Genomic DNA, 26,000 nt, shown 5'->3' on the forward strand with positions numbered 1-26,000 from the left:
TACCACAGCTGTCTGTGTTTTGGCTTCTTTTAGCTCTGAGATATCCAGCTGTATGTGTGTGTGTGTGTGTGTGTGTGTGTGTGTGTGTGCGTGTGTGTGTGCGTGTGTGTGTACGTGTGCGTGTGCGTGTGCGTGTGTGTGTGGGTGTGTGTGTGTGTGTGCGTGTGTGTGTGTGTGTGTGTGTGTGTGTGTGTGCGTGTGTGTGTGTGTGTGTGTGTGTGTGTGTCTGTGTGTAAAGCCTGGACATGTCAATGAGCCTGGCACTGAGCTCCTGGCCGCACCGGGGCGCTGTCGTGTAAGCAGAAAAACGAAGGAATAGCAGAAGAAGAAAAGCAGGAAGCATGTTGGATGTTTTGGTATTAATCGCCAAGGAAAGTTTATTTACCATTAACGCACATACTCATAGAGGTTACAGGCGCCTTGTTTCACTCCAATAAGGTACGCGTACTTTCTAGACTATATTGAGGCCTGCTAGCATGTAGCTATGCTGTTCTGCCGTTTGTTTTCTGAGCTTGATTCAGTGAACTCACGGCTCCATATATATTTAGACTTGTGTTTGAGAGCTATTCCTATACTTCACTCTTCATATGAGTAGTAGGACACCATAAAATGAGCTCAATATGGGTTGTGTTTTAAATGTATATATCTGGTCATACCAATTAGTCTGAGCTGACAGGTGTCAAACTTATTAAACATCGATGGAGCCGCTATTTTGGCTCATCGCACCATGTCAGTCAGCTCAAGTGTGAAATATTGTGTGTCACTGATCTGAAGACCATAAGAAAACAATGTGAATCTTTCTGTTAAGAATATATATATATGTATATGTTGAGTTGACTTCAACTACATACTGACCTTTTCAAAATTGCTTCCACAGAGTCATGTCTAAAAAGAGAAAGCGCCGGAGACGCATTTCATCCTCAAGTGATGATGATGAGGTGAGGAGAAATTCTGAATTTACTTAAAGATACAAGTCAAGCATGTAGTATCACGTGAACAACTGAATGCATTGTAATATCAAAAAGCTAAAGAGAATTTCCTCTTCCGATGGAGCCCTCAATTAGGTCCAAACATTCAGGCATACATGAATTATGTAAAGGATGACAATCTGTCGAATACAACATGAAGTAGCAGATATAACCACAAGATCGTGTTGAATACAAAACATAGAGTGAAAGTTTAAAAGAAAATCTGCTTGATGAGATTCTGTTAGAATCTTTGGTGTTTATATTTCTCTCGTGAGAAATGTCAACCTTATAATTCCATGTGTGGTATGATTACAGCGTTTGCCAAGACTTTGTTTGATTTTGCACATTTCAGGTGTCACCTGAACGAGATGTTAGCAGACGTCACAAAAGTGGCAGGAAAAAGTGTGATGTAAAGAGCCAAGGGAATTTAGAAAGACGGTATGTGACTCTTCCAATCAACGTCTATTACTTACACTTGCTTCTTTAGCCCTATTCACTTAATCTTGTTAGAAAAGAGTTCTGATTTCTCCTTTTCCCTCTCAACCTGTAGCTGTGCAGATGAAAGAGAAAAATCAACATGTTCTGCCCGTAAAGATGATTCCCAAAGTCCTCGCCAAGTCAGAAAGCGTTTGTGCACATTGACGAAAACAAAAGCAACCCAGCAGAGCCCTGTTAACAAAGATATATGTTATGCAGAATCAAGAAGTGTCTGTGCGAGTGTCTGCTCAAGTAAAGCTGAAAACTATATTTCAAAAAAAGAAAAAACCATCAAAGGAAGTAAGACTGAGGAAAGGATCCCTTCAAAACTAATATCCACTAAGCATGGAAGTACCGTCCCTCCATCAATACAGACCACCAAAGCCAGATCAAAAAAGGAGTCTTCCCGACACAGCCCATCCACGTCACGAAAACACCAAGACACTTCTCGTTTTGTTCCTGCAAAGCAGGAAGAACGGAGGCGGCATGCAAAGAAGAAGGAACGCAACGCTGAGGTGCCATTATGGACTGGAAATGACTGCAGTGCTCTCAGGACAAAGGGGCCTCCCTCCACTTCTTCTAAGGATGCTGCACAGCAGAATAAAGAGGACCTGATTAAAAAGAATCGCATAAGGTGTCAAAAAAAGGTGTTGGAGGACAAGAAAAGCTCCTGTACAGATACAAAGCGCCCCTTTTACTCTTCAACAAAGATGTCTTCCATTGTTGGGAAGCACACCGCCTTGAAGAATCGCTTCGAGGGATTGAAGAAGCACAGTTCACTTTCAGGCATTAAGTCAGATCTACAAAAGACACCCGAGTCATCATCTATCCAGAAACACATACATTCTCTCACACCATCAACACCATTCAATTTTAAGATACCAAAAAAGATTCTGAAAAGTACCGTAGAAACAGTGGATGAGAATAATTATCGTGTTTCTACAAACACAGATCTCAAAAAGGAGATTAAACTTCCAGACACTAAGGTTTTAGCAGTTGATTCTAACCAAGAAACCGCTGAGCCAGTGCAAAGCTGTTTGAGTGTCACCCCTCATGGTTCATTTGAAGAACCATCCACATCCTCCAGTCTCCAGTCTCCAGTCGACACCAACGCGGACACATCTTATGACCAGGTAATGGAAAACACTCGTTTTCTTCAGAAAAGCAGTTCCTCGATGGTTTTCTGATGAACAAATGTAGTTTTTTTGTAAATAAATAGTGCTTCACAATATTTCTTCCCGTGGTTTTAAATGTCACAAACACTGTGGTCTTTTATATTTGGTTTGTTTTTGAATGCATTATTTTGCAGATTCATGTGGTCGAACAGCTGTATTTAGCTCGCTCACAGAAGCAGCTGGAAGTGAACGTCATGGAGAGCTATGGGGAACTCACTTGCATGGATATAGATCCTCCAGAAGAAGGGTCTGCTTACACACAATGTAAGGGTAGTTTTCTTTTTTTAAGACTTTGTAAATATTATATTCAGCGTACGGTACCTTTTTTAAGGAACTCTTTCACATACGCAGTGAAAGGCATTTTGAGATGACCGTGAGGAGATGTTCTTTTTAACATTGAATTTGAACACTCTAGGTTTGATAATAAGAACTCATTTAACTAACTTGTATTTACAGGCAAACATCCTCAGCAAGACCCAATCCTTGTTCTGGACACCAACATTCTCCTCAGTCATCTGGATTATGTGAAGAAGATCAGTTCTGAGGGCCTGAATGGTATGTGATATTAGAGATTAGAGTCATCAAGGATTGTTTTTTTGTTTGTTTTTCGCTTGAAATGTATTGCTTCTCACAGCATGCAGTAAAACTCAGCTCTTTGTATTTGTACTTTATGTGCCCTTAGCGCTAGGCTTTCCTCGCATCTTGATACCCTGGGTGGTGCTTCAGGAGCTGGACTCCCTCAAAAAGGGAAGAGGTCTGTCTGGTTCTGTGGCTCACCTGGCAATTCCTGCCATCTCCTTCATTTACAACTCCCTGAGGAGCCGGAAACCTCGCATCTGGGGCCAGTCTATGCAGCAGGCTGCTGAAAGAAGGAGTGAGTGCTGAGTTAAAGAAATTAAGAGATACAATCAAGGATAGAAGAGATACTGTACATTAGGAAGAAGTCAATACCTGACTTAAACTGCCCATGAGTCTTCAAATACGTTTAGAAAAGTGACAAATGACAGGGAGTAGAGTGACAGAAGAACAGTGTGTAACTGCGTATGTCAAAAGGTGTGTGATTCGTGACCTGCAGACACAGTTGCATTGTGTGTGTGCGGTATATATGATTGCACACATGCTAAGTCATCACACGTCTGAAATGAATTAATAATCCAAACAGAACAGTCAGCGGCTGTTTTGCACGATGGAAAGGCTTCTCCTCAGTCGTGATTTTCTCAGTGCAGAGAGATATCAAGATTAAAATATGCAACCAGTGGCAAACTGATGTCTCCCAAGTCTTGGGCTCAACTTTGTACTCCAAATTTACAGCGGCCATCCTCACAGAGCAGGATCAATCTGAGACTACCTCCAAGTGGTGGAGAGGAGGGAGGAGTGTATCCTAATTCCACACTGAGTTTCCTGTTTGTTTAGGTGGATAGGTTTATTGTATAATAGCCAATGTGGCTCGTTTCCCCAGACTTTAATCATACAAGCTACCAAACGGCACAATATAAAAAAGTAAAGCTGTTTGGCATTGGTGGAAAATATGTTTTATTTTTCATGGGCGTAATCTACATAAGTAGCTCTGCTGCTCATCTGACAAATATGTGTTTCTTACAAAGTTCAGAGTAATACATTCAGAATTAACAGTGGGACAAGATGTATTCCAAAAAAGCAATGTTACAAAAAAAAAGGTAATCCACTGAACACAATGCTGTGTCACTGTGTTGTCTACAGCAGTGGCGTCCAATCTAGGCCCTGGAGCACCACTGTCTTGCACGTTTAAACATCTCCCTGTTAAATTTCACCTGAATCCAATCTGGGTGTCACCAGAAAGTTTTGCATGAAGCTCGTTTTCATGAGCCATTTGTTACCGTCGGACTTCTGGAACATGCAGAACTGTTGCCACTCAAGGATTGTAATTGGACACACTGGAATAGCCGCCACCGCTATAAGAGGTTACAGCCGGTCTTTGAATCAAGTATTTAATACTTAACTGTTCCCTGCATGGAAACTAGGTGGCATAAGCATTCTTCATCATCACCATCATGGCTTATATTGTGTACATTTGAAGGGCAGGCTACCTCTCTGTATTCATAGTAAGAGTAAGTTGTTAAAACTGAGGAAGATATTACAGGTTTTGCTCCATTTTATGTGTTGGTTGTTTCTCCGTGTCTTTGATGGAAGGACAACTTCTATTCTCTGCTGTACTGTCATACATTAACCATAGCCATTGTGTCGTGAAGTAAACACATCCCTTGGTTTCTCTGAGGACGCCTTGCTTGTCCAAACCCGTCTTCATGCCGTGTCCTTCTGCCTTTCTTCCCGTCGTTTTTTTTGTCCCAGATGGTCTGAACGCTGAGAACAATGATGACCGAGTGTTGCAGTGCTGTCTGCAGTACCAGAGTCTGTACCCAGAGTGTGCTCTCATCCTCTGCACGTGAGTTCCCCCTCCCCCCCCCCTGCAGGATACTGCTGCCGCTGCAGAGTGTGTGTCCTCTGCTCATAATGCACATGCATGTGATTGCGAGTGGGTCCAGCCAGATAGTTCCAGTTGGGATGAGAGAAAGAGAGGGCGCGACAGCTGTTTGCAAAGAATAGATATGCTGAGCATGGAATTTCTCGTTTCGCTCACAATTTCTTTCTGACTTACATTTGCCGTGGCTGTCATATTGTTTCACTGTCCTGGGCCCGTTGACCTAAATTTCCCAATGCTCAGGTTTTCACTGACTGTTATTGATTGCTAAAAATTGATTGTCGCTAAATATAAAGTGTGAGACGAAGCACGGGTATAGCATTTCACAGTTTGTAGTCTGGAAGGCTGTAAAATTGCATTCATGTTAACTGTGTTATTACTGATTTCTAATTGAAACTGTGCTTTTACTGTTGTTTTTTTTTCTTTTAGTAATGATAAGAATCTGTGCAGTAAAGCCCTTCTGAGTGGGGTGAAGGCCCTCAGCAATAACGATCTGAAGGCTGAAGCTGAGAGATCCCAACATGGTGTTCATATACAGCAACACGTTCAAGGTCTTATGCCACCTTACGTCAAATCTGAAGTCTCATTGCCAGAGCAGAGAAGGAGCTGCTCACTCATCCAGCCAGATGTTCAGGAGACGGGAGGCTTTTCTACTGGATTTTTAGAAAAAGGTGAGGCAGGAAAATATACGTACTTCTCCAAAAACTGGAAGCAACTTGTCATGTGCCTTTGCCACGCACGGAGGCATTTCAATACCATCAAAATATACTTACCATGTCAGTCCATTGCGTTTCGCGCCTCAATTGTATTCTTTTTAATTTTTATATCACTTTGATTAATGAAGTTCAACAAAAAAAACAGCATTATAACAAAACAGAAATTATCAATCAATCAATCTATCAAATTTTATTTGTATAGCCCTTTACAATAACCCAGTGGTACCCAAAGTGCTCTACAACAAAGCTATAATAACAATACATTAAGAAATAAATACAAGAGTAATACATACAAACAATAAATAAAATACAGGTGCTGACTGTGGGAGGTACTGCAGGTTGGTGGAAGCCTTCCAGAAATTCATAAAAACAGAGCATACAGACTAAATACACTGCCCTAGACAGTTAAAAGCCAATCTAAAAAAATGGGTTTTCAGCTTTGATTTAAAAATGCCGAGCTCAGTAGTGGTGCGAATGTCGGGGGGCAGTTTGTTCCACAGTCTGGGAGCAGCAACAGCAAAAGAGCGGTCACCCCACTGTTTATATCTCGACCTTGGAATGTCTAAAAGAAGCTGACCTGAAGAACGCAGGGCCCTGCCATGGTCACGTATAGTTAAAATATCAGACAAGTAAGAGGGACCCAGGCCATTGATAGCATTAAAAACAAACAGCAGAAGTTTAAAATCAATTCTGAAACAAACTGGAAGCCAGTGGAGAGACGACAGCACAGGGGTAATGTGTTCACGTCTGGATGAGTTTGTAAGAAATCTGGCAGCGGCATTCTGAACTAGTTGAAGACGTGAAATGGAAGACTGGCTGAGGCCAACCTAAAGGGCATTCCAGTAGTCCAGTCTTGAGCTAATAAAAGCATGTATTGCCTTCTCAAGATCCTGTTGATTCAGAAACAGCTTCACTTTGGCCAGGAGACGGAGCTGATAAAAGCTGGCTTTGACAACAGAACTGATCTGTTTATCAAATTTAAGCCCATTGTCAAACGTTACCCCAAGATCAAGATTTTTAACAAGTGGTTTAAAATAGGGGGCCAGAGCACCAGAGTGTGTTTTAAAAACATTCGCCATAGGTGATGTGCCAAACAAAAGGCATTCTGTTTTCGTGTCATTCAAGTGCAAAAAGTTCTGTGCCAACCACTGCTTTACATCAGTAAAACAATCCATTAGCCTTGTAAGAGCAGCGCTTTCATTGGGTCTTATGGGTAAATATATCTGCAGGTCATCAGCATAGAGGTGAAAAGACAGATTGTGTTTTCTTATACCGGTAATTGATCCCAGAGGTAGCAGATACAAGGAAAACAGAACAGGGCCGAGAACAGATCCCTGTGGCACCCCACAAGGGAGAGATGCACATGAAGAGCAGAAGTCACCAATCATTACAGAGAAGCTCCTGTTTGCCAAGTATGACCTAAACCATTGGAGAGCGGTGCCACGGATGCCAGCATACTGCTCTAGACGAGATATAAGGACTGTATCAAAGGCTGCTGTGAAGCCCAGCAGCACCAACACAGCGGGGTTCCCAGCATCCAAGGACAAGGCAATGTCGTTTATGCACCCTTAGTAGTGCTGACTCAGTGCTATGTCTGGATTATAATAATTAGAGAAATCTGTACTACATGTGCTTTATCAGGGATGTAATTTCTGGTGAAAGCGCTTTTGTATTTTCTATGACATGAATTGGAACCTCCCTCATATATCAAAGGAAGCAAGACCCGTAAGTACTTGATATTACACAAACTTTTCTGCGTATGTAATTATCTACAGATACCACACAACTCTGTAAAGCTGATCGGGACCTTCGTAGGTCCATTTCTGAATTTGAAGATTGCCTGCGGGAAGTTCTGTCTGATGTCTTAGAGGTTGAGATGAAGGCCATTTATGAGGACCTATGGACAGAGGTAAGATGTCTGTTTTGGAATTTCCAATGACTGAAATATAATTGTTTGCAATAATCTGAATGTAAAATCATTTCAATGCTTTATTTCTATGTTATTCCATTAAACCAGAAAACAAGGAAGTGAAGCATGCAAAACATGCTGCAATATTTCAAAGATAAATGAAGTGGTTAATGTATTATGCAAACAATGCGTGAACCTGTCTCCATACACCATATTCTGCATATTAAACAGTTTTTCACTGAACGTCTCATTCCAATCACAGATAGTTTTTCTAAAACCACCCTGGACTCTTCAGGATGTCTTGAAGTGTTTTAAAAAGCACTGGGTCGCTGTCTTTCGGTACATTCTCCCAAAGTGGTCAGAGGAAACTATTGGGAACCTCAGCAACTTCTTCAACTCAGGTATGTGTGGGGAAAAGACAGACTTGCCATATAGTTGTGTTAATAATGGCTTTTATTGGATTTAGTCATATTGTTTTTCATGAGCACAATTGTGTATTAAAATATTTACAGTTTGCGGTTACATTTTCAACAGTTTCAGATTTACCCAACATTTGGCTGTGAACCAACACCATCTGTGTGCACATCAGATCTGTAAACGTGAACCTTATGCCAAAGGTTTTTTGTTGTTGTTTTTTTTTTTTTTCATCTTGGCCTGCGTTGCTGGAATTTAGAAAGGTTTGATATTATTGTTACAGTGTACATCATTACCATTGGTGCTGGTTTTCACTTGGGAGATTTCTTTATTTGAACTTTAACAGTACGTTTGAAAAGCAGTTATCACTGGAAGAAATGAGCAACATCACATGTCCAGTAAATTGTAGATGAAATCCAGTGGCTATAGAGCTATGAACTGACTATTCATTCATCCATCCATCTATTTGTCCATCTTCTATACAGCTTTTTCCAATTCAGGCTCATGGAATGCTGGAGTTGACTTTGGCTAACGATGGGTGAAGGAAGGATGTTAAAAAAAAAAAAAAATCCACATTGCAATAATCACCAATGTCCCAAAAAAAATCCCAGTATTTTTTCCTGAATGAAACTTTTATCCCTCAGCAGACTGCGGTGTTAAGATACTGAGTCATCCTTCTGATGAGAGCTTTACTCTCGAGGGGCAATGACGTGGTCCGCCCTGCACTGCGCGAGAACCCTACAGAACTACATACAGAATCAGGTCATCTGCTGAAGTGGGTGACTCAAATGTGTGTCAGGAAGATGCCGAGTTGTCCACTGCAGCGCTTGATCTGGATACCATTGTCGTGTCCACATACTTGATGTCTACAGAGTTGACTGCATGTCTGCGTGTCAATCTCCCACGCCTCTGGACACAGCGGAGTGATCTGAGCACCAGTGGCACAATAAATTGTAATCCACACAAGAATGTTCGTAGTTTAAACAATACAGCTTTTCCCTTGTTTGGTATGTCCTTGGTCAGAGGAGGGGGGGGGGTACAGTACAAATCCCAACGGATTTGTACTGATGCATATTTCTTTGTAATTTATGCACCTATTTTGAACAGCAGAACATAAGATATAAGACACACAATCTCCCAGCAAAGCCAAGGTAGCAAGTTTTTGGTACCACTGTTGGGCTTTGTTTCCTATCTTTATATTAAAAACATATCTTCTTTTAAATTTACACTGTCAAATCATAATTGATCTCCATTAATTACATTGAGTCATTGAGTTTTAGAACGAAATCTTTTCTCACTCTTTCTGAAACCGTTATAATGCATTCTCTTGTACCCTAATCTTTTCACAAATGGACATATTGGGTTTTGCACAAGTTACATGCTAATGTCTACATTTACAGTGGATTGAAAAAGTTTCTTACTTTTTTGCATGTTTTCCATACTTATATGTTTCAGATCATCAAACAAGTTTAAAGATTAGTCAAAGATAACACAAGTAAACACAAAATGCACACCCAGGCTTGATTACTGCACACCTGGTCTCAATCTAGGAATCTCTTAAATAGGACCGACCTGAAGAAAAAGTAGAGTAGACCAAAAGTTCCTCAAAAGCTATAGACATGCTGAGATCCAAAGAAATGTAGGGAAAAAAATGTGAAAGAAAGTAACTGAATTCTATCAAGAGGTTCTAAAGCCATTTCTAAAGCTTTGGGACTCCAGCGAACCACAGTGAGAGCCGTCATCCACAAATAGCCAAATCATAAAACAGTGGTGAACTTTCCCAGGAGTGTCCGACGGCCAACCAAAATTACCCCAAGAGCGCAGTGATGACTCATCCAAGCGGTGGCAAAAGACCCACAACAACATTTAAAGAACTGCAGGCATCACTTGCCTCTGTTAAGATCAGTATTCATGACTCCACCGTAAGAAAGAGACGGGGCACAAATGGCCTGCATGGCAGAGTTCAGAGACAAAAACCACAGCTCGGCAAAAAGAACGTTAAGGCACGTCTAATTATTGCCAGAAAACATCTTGATGATCCCCAAGACTTTTGGGAAAATATTCTGTGGACTGACGAGACAAAAGTTGAACTTTTTTGGGAGTTCTGTGTCCCAATAACATCTGGTGTAAACGTAACGCCACATTTCAGTACAATCTGGTGGTGGCAGTGTGATGGTCTGGGGCTGTTTTGCTGCTTCAGGACCTGGAAGACCTGTCGTGATAAATGGAAGCACGCATTATGTTTACCAAAATATCCTGAAGGAGAATGTCCGGCCATCTGTTCATGACTTCAAGCTGAAGCGAACTTGGGTTCTACAGCAGGACAATGATTCAAAGCACACCAGCAAGTCCACCTCTGAATGGCTGGGGAAAAAAAACATAATGAAGACTTTGGAGTGGCCTAGTCAAAGTCCTGACCTCAATCCTATTGAGACGCTGTGGCATAAACGTAAAAAGGCAAACCCTCCAATGTGGCTGAATTACAATTCTGCAAAGATGAGTCTGCCAAAATTCCTCCACAGCGTTGTGAAAGACTCATTGCAAGTGATCACTAACGCTTGATTGAAGTCGTGGCTGCTAAGGGTTGCCCAACCAGTTATTAGGTTTAGATGGCAAACACTTTGTTTTTTTCCCCCCTCATTCATTAAAACCTTCATTTAAAAACTGCATTTTGTGTGTACTTATCTTTGACTAATGTGCAAATTAGTTTGATCTGAAACATTTGAGTGTGGAAAACATGCAAAACACTTTTTTACACCACTGTATATACGGTATTCTCTTTATCTTTATGTCACATGTGGGTGAGGGTTTTCTGTGAGGTCTTCTGATCATATTAACCGTCTCGACCAGGTAACAATGAAGACCCCATCGCTACATCAAAAGTCCTCGAAGAAGCGAGGGAACTTGTGAAAATGTTTCTGGAGCGGTCGAGCCATGTGCCGCGCGTGTTGTCTGTAATGGACACGATCTTCACAAAGCTACATCATCAGGTTAGCAACACCGATGCATTATTAATACATTTGATTCACGAGAAGTTCCCATTTTCATTTTTGCTGTCCAGAAGACGTGCGACACCTGCACTGTCTAAGTTGATTGTCATGTAATCTGATGTTTTTAATTTCCTGATTCTGTTTTGGATTGAATTTTTTCATTTGTTCAGGAACCTCATCAGTTGGCGGAGGGAGAATCGTCCACCATCGATGTTGTTATGATGGACGACGACGGTGGTGGGAGTCGTGACGATGATGAAGGGAAACAATCCCCGACGTGCCAGGCTTCCCACCAGGATGTGTGGGCCATGTTTGAGAGTATCTGGACCGTAGTGTTTCAGACAAGGTGGGTGTAACGGCGGCTTTTAATTAATGCAGTGACAAATTACACTTGTGGTTCTACAGCAGATCAAATCTTGCATAATATGTTGTAATTCTTTATTTCATTAAAAAAAAAATCCCAAATAAAATGAAACTGAATGGGCTTCGTATCCAAACTTCCCGTTCACATTTTGAATGGAAAGAAGATTTACTCTGTTATTAAAGATGACAATAATCAGTTACAGGAAAGGATTTTCCAGAACATAACCAACAACTTTTGTTTGATGCATTTAGTTTTTCTTTTCCTCCTCCACTGACTGCTGTGATTTGTTTTTTTTCCCCCCCATCACATTTCAGCATGGAGGTGTTCAAAGCTTTGGGCTTTGACACTCACACCAGGCAGAGTGCACAGCCAGCGAGAGACGCGCCGCCGCCACGGGACGCTCTGGTCTGTTTGCACAAACTATCCACCGTGGTCTCACAGCTGCTCCAAGGCTTCAGCAGGTATGTCATCTGACTCTGCTCGCTGGAGTTGTGTTCTGGCCTTGTGGCTTGCCCCCTTTTCATGTTTTGTTTTCCCTCATGTTTCTGGTTTTACACGCCCTGAGCGTTTGGTGTATATTTGCTCCAACTCGTGTTCTGCTCTGGGCTCCTGCTCTTCCCCTGATCGTTTGTGTTTCGTTAGTGTGTCTTCAGCTGTTCTGCTCTGCCTCCCCCATCCAGTTTGCCTGTGTGCCGCATCTGTGTCCTTTGTTTTTCCCGTTATTGAAGTGTCTCTTGAGTTTGAATTGGGGCTCAAGCTCTACAAAACATAACAGGAGTTAATTTAAACATAGCACGACACCTCACTCCTTTGCATGTTACGTGACACTTTTGTCATGTTCATGCAGCGTTTAATTTTTGAAAACATATTAATTTAGTCCCCGCTTGCTGGGACGCCCCTTCCTACTTCTCTGAAGTGTAGCTCAGCAAACAACAAACTGTTGGCATTAGAGCCGGGGCAGGGAATCCTGGTCCTTAAGAACCATAGTCCTGCACAGTTTCAATGTTTCCTCACATCAACACAGCTGACAGCAATTAGTGTCTCGTTATCCAGCTTTCTGCAGAGCGTCATGAGACCTCCGGTGTGTCTGAGCGGGGAAACGTCGAAAACATGCAGGACTGCGGCTCTCGAGGACCAGGGTTCCCCACACATGCATTAGTCATTGTTTTGTCAGTTTTGCGCTGCTGCTGCACATCCATCCACAGTTCTTCATAACCTTGTGTGTCTTCATTTAAACTCTGTTTGCGTTTCACTTTGGTTTCAAAAGCCAGTCTCTGCATGTAGGTCCGGTTTGGCACTTCATGTTGGCCAGATTGTAATCTGGATTTCCTTATCTTCACAACCTTCATGCGGTGTTGCGTCCTACACTGTCGTACTCTGAAGTTTCCCAAAAAAGTGAAAAGGTTATATCTGCAGGACTTGTTCACTCGCTGTGGACGCAGGACCTGCTTGTTACTGCGGGTTCACATCCTTTATTGCCACTTCATCCTCTACTCTGACTTCCTGCACCAGTTTTCCTTCATGTCCTTTAAACCTTTCCCGCATTGTTCAGGACTGCTTCGCATGAATGCATGGGTGAGTTCAAAATAACAGTCAACAGTTGCTCTCTCTGACACGAAACAAAATAAAGTCACAGAAGGACAAGGACAACGTCATATAAAAAAGTACAGAGTATCATTGATAAGGTTAATTTATCCACTTTTTTTAAGGAGGGGAATTAATTTACTATCACAGGATTGAAACAGCAACGTTAAAGTGACATGTTATTTGACCTGTGAATAAATGTATTGACGCATATTCAGTATTAAGTAAATATTCAAAGTATGCATCTGTTAACATACCGTAGTTGTTGTGGCTACTCTTGTTCCAAAACAATCGAAACAAAGAGTCGCCCTTTCAAGAGATTTTTGATTCGCAGTATGAAAAAAAACACTCATGGAGAGATTTTCAAAGTTTCACTTTATAGGTGCACAATTTATTTAAACAAACAAAAACTATTCTCTGCAGTTGACTTTCATACTCCAATTCATACTCCATTAAAAACAAGACGAAGGTTCGCAGTGCCGAACTGTGTGGGTGCCGCACTGCCGAAACTTCGGTACTGACGTGTGCTGCGCATGCGTATTCCAGCTCACTAATCGCTATCAGTCATATTTTAATCATATTTAGCTCGTGACATCGCTACTGTCTGAGCGCTGCAGCTCGTTAAGATGTTGTGATGCACCTGAACGCATCACTCAAAGCTGTCAGCTCCTGCAGTTAAAACCGGACTTAAAGATCTTGCTCATACAAAAACTCATTACTGAAACAGTTCAGTTAAAGGAGGTGAGAAATAAACTGTGCTGTTGAAAAGTTAAAACGCCGCTTCATATGTGTGGCTGCTGTGAGGGGGCGTGGCCTGCGTGTTCGGCAACGTCTTGCGGTGTTGAACTGTCCTGCAGAAAAAGCCTTTTTTTGGCAGCTTGCTGACGTCACTGCTGAAATTTAGTCTTGTTCTTAAACGCTTCAGAAAGGGAGTATGCAGGGGCCTTTAAACACAAATTCCCCTAAATTGTAGCCTGAACCCGCCGTCGCAAAACTGTCAGTCCTTCCTCCTTCCACACTCGTAGCTGCACCTACCCCTGATTATAAAGTGGATGAGGAGGAGGAGGAGAGAGCCACGCAATTATCATTTAATCAAGAAAAACATGAATACTTGAAATATTTCTTAACATGCAATTTTGCACTAAGCCAAAGTCACAAAGCCATTCATGCTTTTCTTTGATCATTGTACCTTCCTGGAAATCTGAAAATCACGTTTTTATTCTTTGTTTTTGTGTGTGCATTCATGCATGTGTGGTTTTATATAGTAATTCCCTGTGTGGAGCGCGAAATTCAGAAGTAAACTATATTGCGTTGGCTTACCTCATGTGGAATATACAGGGCCACACTTTTTTTTTATTCCAAGTTTTGTCATATTGTTTGCTATAGTAGTTTGTTGACTATCTTTGTTTGCTGTGTTGAGTATTCGTTGAGCTCCTAACCGCTCCCAACTCGATGTGCTGCTTTAAACACAAGAGAATCGTGTCTCGACGAACAAGTTCATTCATAATGTTGTTCCTTTTTATCACTATGACTATGACAGAATATTTTACAGATCTGTTTCTGTAATTATGTGCGATCATGATGGATGAGTTGCAGCGCCGCAGGCCCCACAAATCATTGAAGTTATAAATATCTGTCCTGTTTTTATTACCTCTTAAATCATCAAGGCATGTAAGGTCCCGAGGCATGCAAGGTTTGCACTTTGCACATGACTAGCGTAATTCCGGTTTGATATCTCTTTATCATTATACAACTATGTTTTGATTTATTGGCACGCATGATGATCCTGTAGAGGGTGCTGTGTGACAGTGCCCCTTCATACATTCCCTATGTAAGACTAGTCAGCCTGAAGATTAGCAGTGAGTTAAAAATGTTAGTCAGGTTCTTTATAAACTAGTAGCACATGCAGATTGTAGTGGGCTGGAGATTTGTTGTGTTCTGTTGGTCTTCTTGAAATGAATATTGTAAAATTAGCAGTTATCATTTGAAAGAATTGTTATTGAAGGTATTGTAAAAAAAAAAAAAAAAGTGACAATGTGTTTTTTTATTTTTTATATATATACCTCATTCATCAAATATATCACCATATTTTAAGTATTTAAAAATGCTTCAATATTGTGGGGGCCTGTTCTTGGTTTCCTACAGAAAGGACTGATACAAATTTCCTTAACTCACCCAGAGAGTTGGTTCCTTTACTTGGAAGACATTGGTAGTCTTTTTTTTTTTTCCCACCTTGCATAAATGAAAAATTTGTAGTTCCAAGTTTACCTTCACATTTTTTGTACACATTACTGTACTTGTGCTTAAATGAAATAGAAGTGTTTCTATTTTTATATATGGAAATTACATGCACTTCAAAATTTGGATAATTCAGATACTTGTTTACATGCTTGAGTCAATCATGTTTTTTTTAGTGCATATTAGGTGACATGAGACTCGAACTTATTTTCAAAACATCTGGCATCCATACATGGCTGTACATGCAGAGTTGTACTTTTGATTTCTCCCTCGTTACTTATAAAAATAACTGCCATTGTCTAAACTAATGATCAGATCCAGAAATGTGATCGGATCAATTCATATTTGCAGATGTTAAATTGCCGCCATGTTACATATTCTTTCTACTGGGATCTAGCGTCATGTGTGTTTTTACACTTCTCTACTCGTCTGTGCACGTAGGGTTTCTCAAGTGCCGTTGCCCAGGAGACGGTCGGACTCATTTTCATGTGTTTGAGCGGAGCCATGACTCACTCCGTACAGACTCATTTTTCTCATTCTGTGGACAATACACATAGATAATTCAAGCTTCTGCTCAAATGACAAATGTCTGCTCCTCGTTCCCTACTCCTATCTCTGTGGCTCTTTGTGTCCACGTGAAGAGCGCTCCCTGAGTGCAGCTCTCCGTAACTCTATTAGAGGCAGTGTGTTCATACGTGTGCTACGGTTTCATTATCAGGTGAACATGCAAATGATGTTGAGTGTTGTGTTAGTGATTTGGTTTGTGTCGGTCTTTTGTAATATGTCTGTTTGCCAATATGGTGATAAGTTTGCAAAATATTCATTATAAAATACTCATGAGTGCAAAATCACCGTGTAACAATATTGACTTTTGCAGAGTACCCAGAGGAAAAAAAAAAACATGCATACAAAGGGAAAACATGCAAACTCCTGACATCGCATAGTATTCGCCGGGTTGTGTCAAGGAGCTTTTCCTGAGCACTCTGAACATAATTAGGGATACACTGATAACCAATACGGCACAATTTAATGGGTTTTGAAATTGCTGTATGCTGTCATAGTCTTGGTGGTAAAATCAAGCACTTGTATGAGCAGATGAATAGTTCCTGACAAGCTGTTTTTCATCTTTAGTGTGCTGTCCTCGACCCCTGAGATAGCAGAAGTTCAGGCTCTGCTCGGCATCATCCAATCCCACAAGGTTGGTATGGTTACCAGTCCGTTTCAATTAATCCAACCTTTTTCATGTCATAGTCTGTATCTCATGGTCATTTCATTTTTCACATCCTGTCTTTCAGCTTGCTGGTGTTGATTCCAATGTGACGACCAAACATATTCTCGATTGTTTCTTACAACCAGAGTACAGGTACCGTAACTCATTCATCAAAATTATAATGGAGATAACTCGTTATAAAGGGCACGTTCCACAATTGAATTGCATTAAATAAGACCTGGTGGCTGTTTGCTGCACTGAGAGGGCTTTAAGGGATAGTGACAAGGCTCAGGATAGGACGCAGACGGAGAACAGCAAACAAGTTGACAGCAGAGAGCAAGCTGAGGCCCTGATGCAGACTTGATGGGCGAAGGAGACACAGATTACAAACGTCCAGATCCACAGTCAAAGATCCTGCAGCAAAGCACACAAAGAGAGAGGACACTATGATCTCTATGGTGCAAAGATATTTGTCATCTCGATTGTACATGTCGTCAAGTGACAGGTGCACTTAGCAACTGCTTGTTGTGTCTCGGTTCACAATACTGTGCTCATTGGAGCAACTTGCCCGGGCAAGTCTGTCATTAGAGGCCTTGTTAATAATGTGCCTAGCAGTGATTCTACAACGACTGTGTCCATGCCAACATTTCTAAACTTGATTAACATGTTTGTTTGGAGGGATGTTACAGATTGTTGTACTTCTATGATCGTCTCAGACCATTTAAGGTATCGACATAAAGTCACACATTGTCTTGGAGGAGGATTTAGTGTTTTCACAAATAAGCCTCAATGCTGGTTTTGTTGTTGAGGTATACCAACAGATGCATGTTTTAATTAGCGGATTTTATTCGATTCACCAATTGGCTCCTAAATAAACCCATAAAAAGTACAGGAAGTCTTGACTTCACAAGCTCAGTTATGATCACATCTCAAATGACATATATCCCTTAAACATCGTTATCTTACGATGTTAAATGGTAGATATGTGAGATTTGTAGCTTAATGAAGTGCTGAATTTAGTGGCCCGTCATTCACTTTTATCGTAAGATTTCCTTTTAGTAACCTGATATTATCCTCAGACTTACGTAATTGCCAATCTACAATCTGACTACATGATGGTGACTGAATATCCTTATTGATTCACTTATTGAGGATGGGTCCATAAATTCAATCTTGTTTTCGGCAGACACCGCTGAGCACAGGCATCAGTTCTTTCATTTTCTGCTGAACACTTTCTGTGAGGTCCTCAATTTAGCATTTCTTTTAACCTTTGAGAGACTTTGTGCTATTGCTGTTTTGTGCAGCAGCCGAGTCTCTCCCTCTACTTGCTGAACACCTGAAGTGCAGTCCTTTTCTTCCTCCCATTGCTGGTAATTATTCATAGCTGTGTCTATTTTAGGTTTAGTTTCTGTTTTGTGTACGTTGGTGGGAGAGAGGCTGGACGCTACGACCAGCTGCGTGTTTGGCCCTGGGGCTTCCCTTCTTTTGTTCCTTTTGGCCAGGACCTCCAGCCTATTTTGTTTCCCTTCTGGGTCATATGATGAAACTTGTGGGTAAATCGGTACGTTTTAGTGCGCCGTCCACTTGTCATATGTTGCTGCCGCCGGCTCCTATTGAGCCATGACTTCTCAGTTTGCATGGAGGCTGTAGCAGTTGCTGTATGGCTTCTTCTACTTCACCGCTATGAGCCTTGGTCTGTCCCGTCCACTGGGATTTGTTGCTGCAGCTGTTTCTCCAGCAGAACTTTCGCGAGTTTATTTTCATTGTCTGCCCAGGTTTTTCCTCTCGTCAAATACCGGGTTGTTCTGTCTGCTCTGTCCATCCAAGTCAGTGAGCTATCACACTCTTGACTACATAGACCTACCAAGCCTATAAAGTTGTAACCTAATGGCTGTCATAGCTGTGCACAAAACCTTGCCTTCCTTTGACTTAGGAGCTTGTTTATCAGATTGAGCCATACATACTCATGTTTTAGATTTATTTTGGAGCCTTTTGGCAGGTGATTTTACTGTAGCCTTGTGGCGGCTGGTTGCTAGTATTACTGGAACCTTGAGGTAGTAGAGTAAAGTCACAATGATTTTCAAGTTGTTTTTTTTTTTTGTATTTCTTGATACTCGAATGTTGCACACATTTATTCACCAACAGGAGTTTCTCCCCCTCCCCCCAACTCCTGCTTTTGGTTTTTTTTTTTGCTGTGAAGAAAAATGACTCGATGCACTACCCTGAGAAAGCAGCGGAAGACTGCACACCTGCAATCACACGCAACACAAACTAGGCCGTTGTGCCGTCGTCGTACAGCGTCAGAAGATAAACTGCAGCCACATGCAGGCTGAACCCAGCAGCTGCCATGGAAACAAGCCACAGCTTAATGTACTCGCTGTGTTATTTATTTGTGGACATCATTGACGCTCGCTTAATGTTTTTCAAAAGCTCACTTCGTCACAGGAACTGATGGTTTTCAGCTGTACTGAAAGTGACGGCTTATGTGGTATTAAAGGCAACATCTGCTTTGCCACTTGCAGAAAAGCTTTGCGGTCTCTTTTATCAGTCACACAATCCATCTCTCGTTACAACAGGTTGCTACTGACAGACTCCGTTCAGCCGACTGAGTGTACAATTGTTATCCATTACATAGGCTGTGAAGTAATCCAGGCCTTTACTCAGCGAGTGCATTATCTGCGTGCTGTTAAATATTTGATATCTACACTGTGGTGGCATGATGTCATGTGTTATATAAGAGCATGTTCAGTCATCAGCAGGCAACCTTCAGTTAAGTAAATGTTTTCTCCATGTTTTGCCCTTCTTGCAAACAGATTGCTAATAGGTCCTGTACTGATGGTCTGTGTGAGCTCCTATTTAGGAGAATAATTGGCATAAATTATTTCATCAGCTGTCCGGTTTGAACATTATTCTCATCTCTATCTGTATTTGCACACGGCGGGAACAAAGGCAGATTTAATGTATGGCACGCAGATAAATGATTGGTCCTTGGAAATGGCTTTTCACAGAAATGTTTATGTAGGTTCCTCTGATGGCCATGACGCAATGCCCCCCCCCCCCTCCCCCCTCCCCCATGCACCCCCCCAACAGTAAGAGGGAAGGGAACAAAACGCAGCCAATCATATTGTCCTGTTTCAGTGCTGACTCTTGGCTCCGCTGAGCCTTTTCTTCTGCTCGATTTCTTTTGGGTGCAAGACATTCTGAAAACGCGCAGCCCAAACAATGTCGTCCGTCAGCGTGGCAAGAAGTTATTGGTGCATGTGAGCCTCTTTAATTGTTTGTGATTTCCCAGAGGCTGTTTGAAAACATTGGGCTCTTTGTTTTTATAAATGCCAAAATCAGTTTATCTGTGCGAGTCCCCGGTTTCGCTGCACCTGGGTTATTTTCACAGCTGACATGGGAAAGTAATTGAGTCGGCTTCCAAGGCAGTGCCCATTACTTCTCTCATGTTTTATATACCGTACATGAACGTGACTTCATGTTAGCTTCCCGAGATTAACTTGTATGGTCCTGCATAATTCACTGACTTGGTTAAACACAAGCTGCTTATATTTAGCATTCACCCCTTTTGCCATTGTTGGATGTCATAACATTTACAGATAATTTTGTATAACTCTGTGAAATGGAGTGATCAGTGGTAAACATGGCTCTTGTTTTATAAACCCAGAGCGAGGAACACGTTATCTAATGGGGGAGAAAAAAAGCCAGAGGCCGAACATTAGTTGATTTTTTTGTTCATTGTATTCCAAAGCTGCACTGAAGATAATACTGCATTGTAATTGATAAAGCAAATCTTTGTCTTAAGGCAAACTGCCACTGAACTAGCAGCTTGGTCACATGGCATGGGGGAGTCATTTGAAGTATTTTCTTTCTTTCTTTGATTCCATGATAATGCATCAAAATGATATTCTTGCTAAGACGGCACACACTTTTTTTTTAATCGTCTGGCATTGCGTCATTGTGTATTCAGCATTCTCTTAAAGGTCAGCGTTTTGTTTCCAGTTGTTTTTATGCAACGGAAAAACTGACTGACGAAAGCCTTTGGCGTGAGGTGAAGATGCTGTTCTTGGGATTAAAGTAAAACATCCTCACAGTAGTATTTCTGTGGAAAGTTTGAGTGATGACGTTCATACTACAGCCCGGCCTGGTGGCTCAAACGTCAGCGACGTGCAGTTTGAACTGGCTTTCTCCACCTCTGACTTTGTGGCATTGATGTTGACTGACTGCCCATGAGTCCCCTGTGATTACTCTGCTTCCTCGTTCCTTCTCTTCCTCAGTCGGCGGTATCCCTCCTGCACATATTTTTCCAGCATTGGCTTCACGTGATAACAAGCCTGCAGCAGAATGTTTTTTTGTTCGGCCGCCTCGTAAAGCTATTGACATGGTTGGCCGGCGGAGAGAAGTAATCCGCGGTGTCATCCGTCCACACCATGTGCCCCAATATTTAGATGAATGCAAATCATTAGCGTCCCCTGGGGATAGCCATTAATTACCTGTCAAACACATATAGGGTGTTATGTAACAAAGAGGCACGTCAGCTCTAACTCTCTGTGTACACAGTCTGGTGTCAGTCGGGGCACAGCTCAAGTGCGTCACTGACTCTGTGGCTTGTTTGAAGAAGCTAGCACCAGTGTGTTGCTCTCCTGGGTCCAGAGTTTGACAGGAAGCGTTTCACAGCGATTCAGAATGCCACTGTGCACAGAGGAGGAATGTAAAAACAGGTCAGTTGTGACCGACGAGCACATCCTGAAAACAGCCTGAACCTGGCATGAAAGAGTAATAATGCAAGCCGGCATCTCCACAGGTTATAAAAACACCCAGCCGTATGCTTGACTGGGGAACAGGAAGTGGATGGATGGATGGATGGATGGATGGATGGAAGGATGGATGTAGGGTGAAAACGATCAGCATTGGCAGCAAGCAAATTCTTCTCTCTCTCGTCTTCCTGCCGTTACGCAACGATTCAGTGGAAACAAAGCAGAGGAGGAAACAAAGAAGCAAACAAGCTCCCTCAGTGTCTGCACTGCTAAGCAGCCGTTGCCAAACCAACACCAGCTCTAATTTGTGTGCGTCTGTTGTGTATTTCACCGTTGTGTGGCTTAAATCTGCACACACATTAACGTTGTAGGAATTTGTCTTTGTGGATATGATCTGCAAGTCACCATCAGGAAAATAATTTGATATTACAGATCTTTCAATAAAGGTAAATTTTTTTGAGGGGGGAAAAAAAGCCTTTTTTTTTAAATGCATGGTTAAACCCCACTGGGAAGTTTGAGGTTAAGAGTTTCCATTTAAAGAACGCAAGTGAATGCAAGGGCCCCTGTGTGTGTGTGTGTGTGGGGGGGGGGGGGGGGGGGGGGGGGGGGGGGGGAGTTCTGCTGACACTGAAGGCTTTTGTTTTGTTTTTTTCCATGTGCATTTGTATCTGTCAGAATGTATGTTGCGGTATTGGGTGAAAAAATGTAGTTCAGCAGGACGCGAATAAACGGCAGCCATTGAAAACCCAGGCTTCCTGAATGCAGCCGTTTTACACAGAGGCTCTTTTGTCTCCGGTGGATGTCTGCTGAATGTATCCAGCACATAAGTTCAGTTAACACATCTGTGTGGAAAAGTCTGGGCTCGTCCACAGCGTATGACATAATGAATGTCTGCACTCCTGCTGAGCCTGCAACCATGTGATTTGCGGTAAATACAAATACTTAAGAACACAGTGTTGCTGCTTTGGGGATTTCTTCTTCAGAATAAAGATGCACTTTCTATTTCTGTCCCTTCACACCAGCTGTGGCTAGATTCTGCACTCTTATTTGTGATTTTTCTTTTTCCATCACATGTCCATTTGCAGTTCTCGCCCGCAGCAATTCATAAACGGACCACTTTGACTTCATTTTTATACTTCTGACTTCTGCCCTTGTGGCAACCTGGTATGAAATAACATCTTTAAATGTGGTTAATCACACCATTTCTGTAGGCCACATGGTGGAGCAGTGGTTGGTGCTGTCACATTACAGCAAGAAAGTCATAGGTTCAAATCCTGGCCAGCATTTTCTGTGTGCAATTTGCATGTTGTTGAGGTTCCTCCGGGGACTCTGGTTTCCTCCCACAGTCCAAGAACATGCAGGTGAGGTCAACTGATGGCGCTGAATTGCCCCGAGGTGAACCCGGCCCTCGCCCTCACTTGGCTGACCAGAAGACGAATGGACGCTTTGTCACCGAATCTCAGTTCAATGCATTTTTCTTCCATATTTAAAATGGCTCTTTAACACAATATGGGTCTTATTTCCACTGCATGTTTAAGAACGTCCAAAGCTGAATAGTTTTAGTAGAACCATCTAAAGCTGTGTTCAATGTGACTTTGGAAACAAGTCCTTCTTTGTCCAGCCTTTTCTCATTCCTCTGGCCATCGCAATGCTCTGCTCTTCCTTCACATTTTGTGACCTCAACATTCACGTCTACCTCGTGGACGGGCTTCCAGTGCAATCCAAGGCTTCCTATATCCAATCTGTGGCCTTGTGAACGTCCAACTCAACCCAGGAGATTTAGTTTAGTTTGACCTGCACATGGTGCTTGTCCAGTGAAAATATTGCCAGCAGGGTAATGTTTTAATAAGGAATCTGACAAAGCCTTAAGAAAACTTCAGTTTGTATAACATTGTATATAATTAATCCATAACAAAACGTAAAGATGCGACATAAATAGCTGAGCTCTTTACTCATTGAGGTTGGGTGTGAGAACATGGCAGTCGTGACGTGAACCGGATCGGTCCGTGTTCTCCGCTCCTCACTGGCCCACCAATCGTCTGTTCCTGTGTTGGCAGGGAGAAGCTTCAGCTGGGAGGGAGGCAGCTGGTGGATCTACAAGATGCCTTGAACTGTTGCGTCCAGGCCAACGCGCTCAGCTTCACCACGTCGCTCTGAAACTGCACCGCCGGCACTGCACTGCTTCATAGATGCTTCAAAATGAGCAATTCTGCAACTGAAGTCCAAACTTGTATTTAACCCTTATGTCCCGTAAAGAAAATGGATTTGGTTGTAAATGACCTTCACATAGCGTTTGCTGTGGGTTATTTTTCTCCTCTTGGTTCCAAAATTTGTGAGGAAATGTTTGGTTTGTTTTTGTTTTTTTAAATTTAAGTTTTTCCAGAGTAGTTCATATCCACAGCAGTTGTTTTTGTTTGACATGTTTTGCTGTGTTTGGAACTGTTAACAGTTAAGTTTTGTAAATCTGATCTCTGTGGCGACCTTTAAAAGAAAATTGGCATCATTTTGTTCTTTATGGCTGCAAACCAGTTAAAGATGTTTGACTTGGCTTCATATTTACAAAAAGTCATAGAGTTTGCTGTGACACAATGGAACATTCGGCACAACGTGGAGTATTTATGATGGAAGTTATACAAAACATGTGGTTGACAGTTCCAACACAACTAAATCTGGCACATATTTAAATTATGACAGGAAATAAACCTGGAAAAGTTTGAATGTTGATTTTTGATCATTTAACGACATTTTGAAGTTGAATAGATAATTTAGTTTAACAGGACATAAGTGTTAGAACGTCTGTTGACCTGTTTACACACACTCTCCATCGTTCAGTCAGGATTGGACAGTTGGTATTTTCCAGTATGTTGTATTCAACAAACATAAGTTTCACTGTTCAACAGTTCACTTATTTGGTATGTTGATTTTTTAAGATAAAAGCAGGGATAGTTTATTTTTATACATGAATTTCATTCTTGGAAATCCATGTTATTTGTCTTTAAAAGTTAAAGATGTCTATAAAATGTCAATATTTAAACAGAGTTTCTGATATTTTTGTAATGATACTTTTGGACCAGATGAATGTGTAGCAATCTATTAATTCCGTTGGTGAACGACAGTTTAGTTTTTTTTTTGGTTACCATTGTTTATGCGCTTCACTGATGGGTTTTTTTTTTCAGTTCAGTTCTGAGCACGGAGTGTGTTGATTACACTTATGTGCTTTCTGCTGCTCATTGAAGGCCATGTAAACAAACATCGGTGACATTCGCTTATCGTTAAACATTACGCCTGGGGTCATCTGAGGGTAGAGGCACTGAGCCTTGCTCCATCCATAAACACATTTCCGTTTGCTCTTTTACTCTTACGTTTAATTTATTGCACGTTAAGCATGTGATTGTTTTTTTTTTTTCTAATGAGCAAAAACATGCAATTAGAAAGAAAATGTATTTATTTGGAAAATCTCCATATTCAACAGTTTTTTGTTGTTTTTTGTTCTGCAAAAAATAAAGTGAGAGATCAACCCACTGTTTCTGCTCTGACCCTCTGAGATCACTGCTGTGCTCGTGTCTTTTTTATCACGAAATGTTTAAAACCTCAAGGTGGAAAATGAAGTACTGACTCCTCACAGTTTATCTGACTGTGTGTGTGTGTGTGTGTGTGTGTGTGTGTGTGTGTGTGTGTGTGTGTGTGTGTGTGTGTGTGTGTGTGTGTGTGTGTGTGTGTGTGTGTGTGTGTGTGTGTGTGTGTGTGTGTGTGTGTGTGTGTGTGTGTGTGTGTGTGTGAGCGTTTAAACAGATTAGGAGCAGGTGACGCCAGCAGACCGGATGAACTGACACCTGCTGCTGGTGTGACTCAGGACAGGTTGAGGCATCAGACGAGTGACGGGTATCCAGAACCAACCATGATCTCCACTTCCTGTCTTGTGCACACGCTGCTTTGCTGCATCCAGACGCTGACTTCAGGTTCCAGGTTTAACGTGTGATTTTTAACTTCGTAGTACAAATCTGGAGATCTAACAAAAAAATATCACAATACCTTGACAAATTTAGCAGTTTTCACTATATCTGAGTTGTACCGTGACTGCTGATAACTCCGCACACTCACCTTCATGCAGATTTAATGCACAGTCACGATATAATAGTTAGTCCACCTGCTGTTGTTTGAGACCTGACATGAGCCTGCACAGACTTGAAGCTAAAAACACACCAGCCAGTTATTTCTATTACCTATTTGTTAATGCTGGAACTCCACTGAAGTAGTTTTTTAATGGCTTCCAAGTGAAAAAAATACAGAATTTTTCTGGCCCAAGGGCAGAAAACTATTTGATTCATTCTCTGGCTTCCACATTCCTTGTCAGGAAGACCTGGTTTAACCACTACAGAGACAGAATGAGCCAGAAGATTACGCTTTCAGAGTATTTCAGCTCTGACTGTAACTCTTTAAACACAATAATGCAAGTCTTTTTTACAGATGAGGCCACTGACCACTCCACCACAGTGTGGCTCATAACAGCTCTTATAATTCATGTATTTGTATAGAAGTCGCTCCTGTCAGGTGTGTAGAGCAGAGATTAGTCTAACTTGTGAATGAGTGTGGGCGGGCAGCCGCTGGTACCTGGGGTCATGCAGATGCAGTCTCCTTAGCCGGCCACTCTATTGCCTGGAATGACTGTCGACTTCCCTTCCTGGTGAGGTCTGCTAACCAGCTTAGTTTAATCCGCACGAAAAGACACTTAGAGGAGCA

At 41.8% G+C, this 26,000-nt stretch overlaps 1 protein-coding gene and 1 long non-coding RNA gene across 2 annotated transcripts; both read left to right on the plus strand.

The window, feature by feature from the left end:
* The first annotated feature begins 327 nt into the window (after positions 1 to 327).
* Positions 328 to 2,045, plus strand: LOC308137166. The gene is made up of 4 exons (XR_013936843.1): positions 328 to 438; positions 878 to 938; positions 1,321 to 1,406; positions 1,519 to 2,045. It is a non-coding gene; the product is annotated as an uncharacterized lncRNA (long non-coding RNA).
* Positions 2,046 to 2,155: 110 nt separating this feature from the next.
* Positions 2,156 to 24,665, plus strand: swt1 (SWT1 RNA endoribonuclease homolog; the record flags this gene model as incomplete). The annotated part of the gene is made up of 15 exons (XM_080505711.1): positions 2,156 to 2,219; positions 2,514 to 2,578; positions 2,755 to 2,884; positions 3,077 to 3,175; positions 3,303 to 3,494; positions 4,949 to 5,042; positions 5,508 to 5,749; positions 7,570 to 7,703; positions 7,966 to 8,104; positions 10,968 to 11,107; positions 11,278 to 11,453; positions 11,786 to 11,932; positions 16,425 to 16,491; positions 16,589 to 16,656; positions 23,318 to 24,665. 15 exons carry the CDS (start codon positions 2,156 to 2,158, stop codon positions 23,415 to 23,417), a joined length of 1,857 nt encoding a protein of 618 aa, XP_080361837.1. The 3' UTR covers positions 23,418 to 24,665.
* Between the last annotated feature and the right edge of the window lie 1,335 nt (positions 24,666 to 26,000).

The sequence above is a fragment of the Blennius ocellaris genome, assembly GCF_963422515.1.
Source record: "Blennius ocellaris genome assembly, chromosome: 12".
In the NCBI taxonomy this organism is placed as follows: domain Eukaryota; kingdom Metazoa; phylum Chordata; class Actinopteri; order Blenniiformes; family Blenniidae; genus Blennius; species Blennius ocellaris.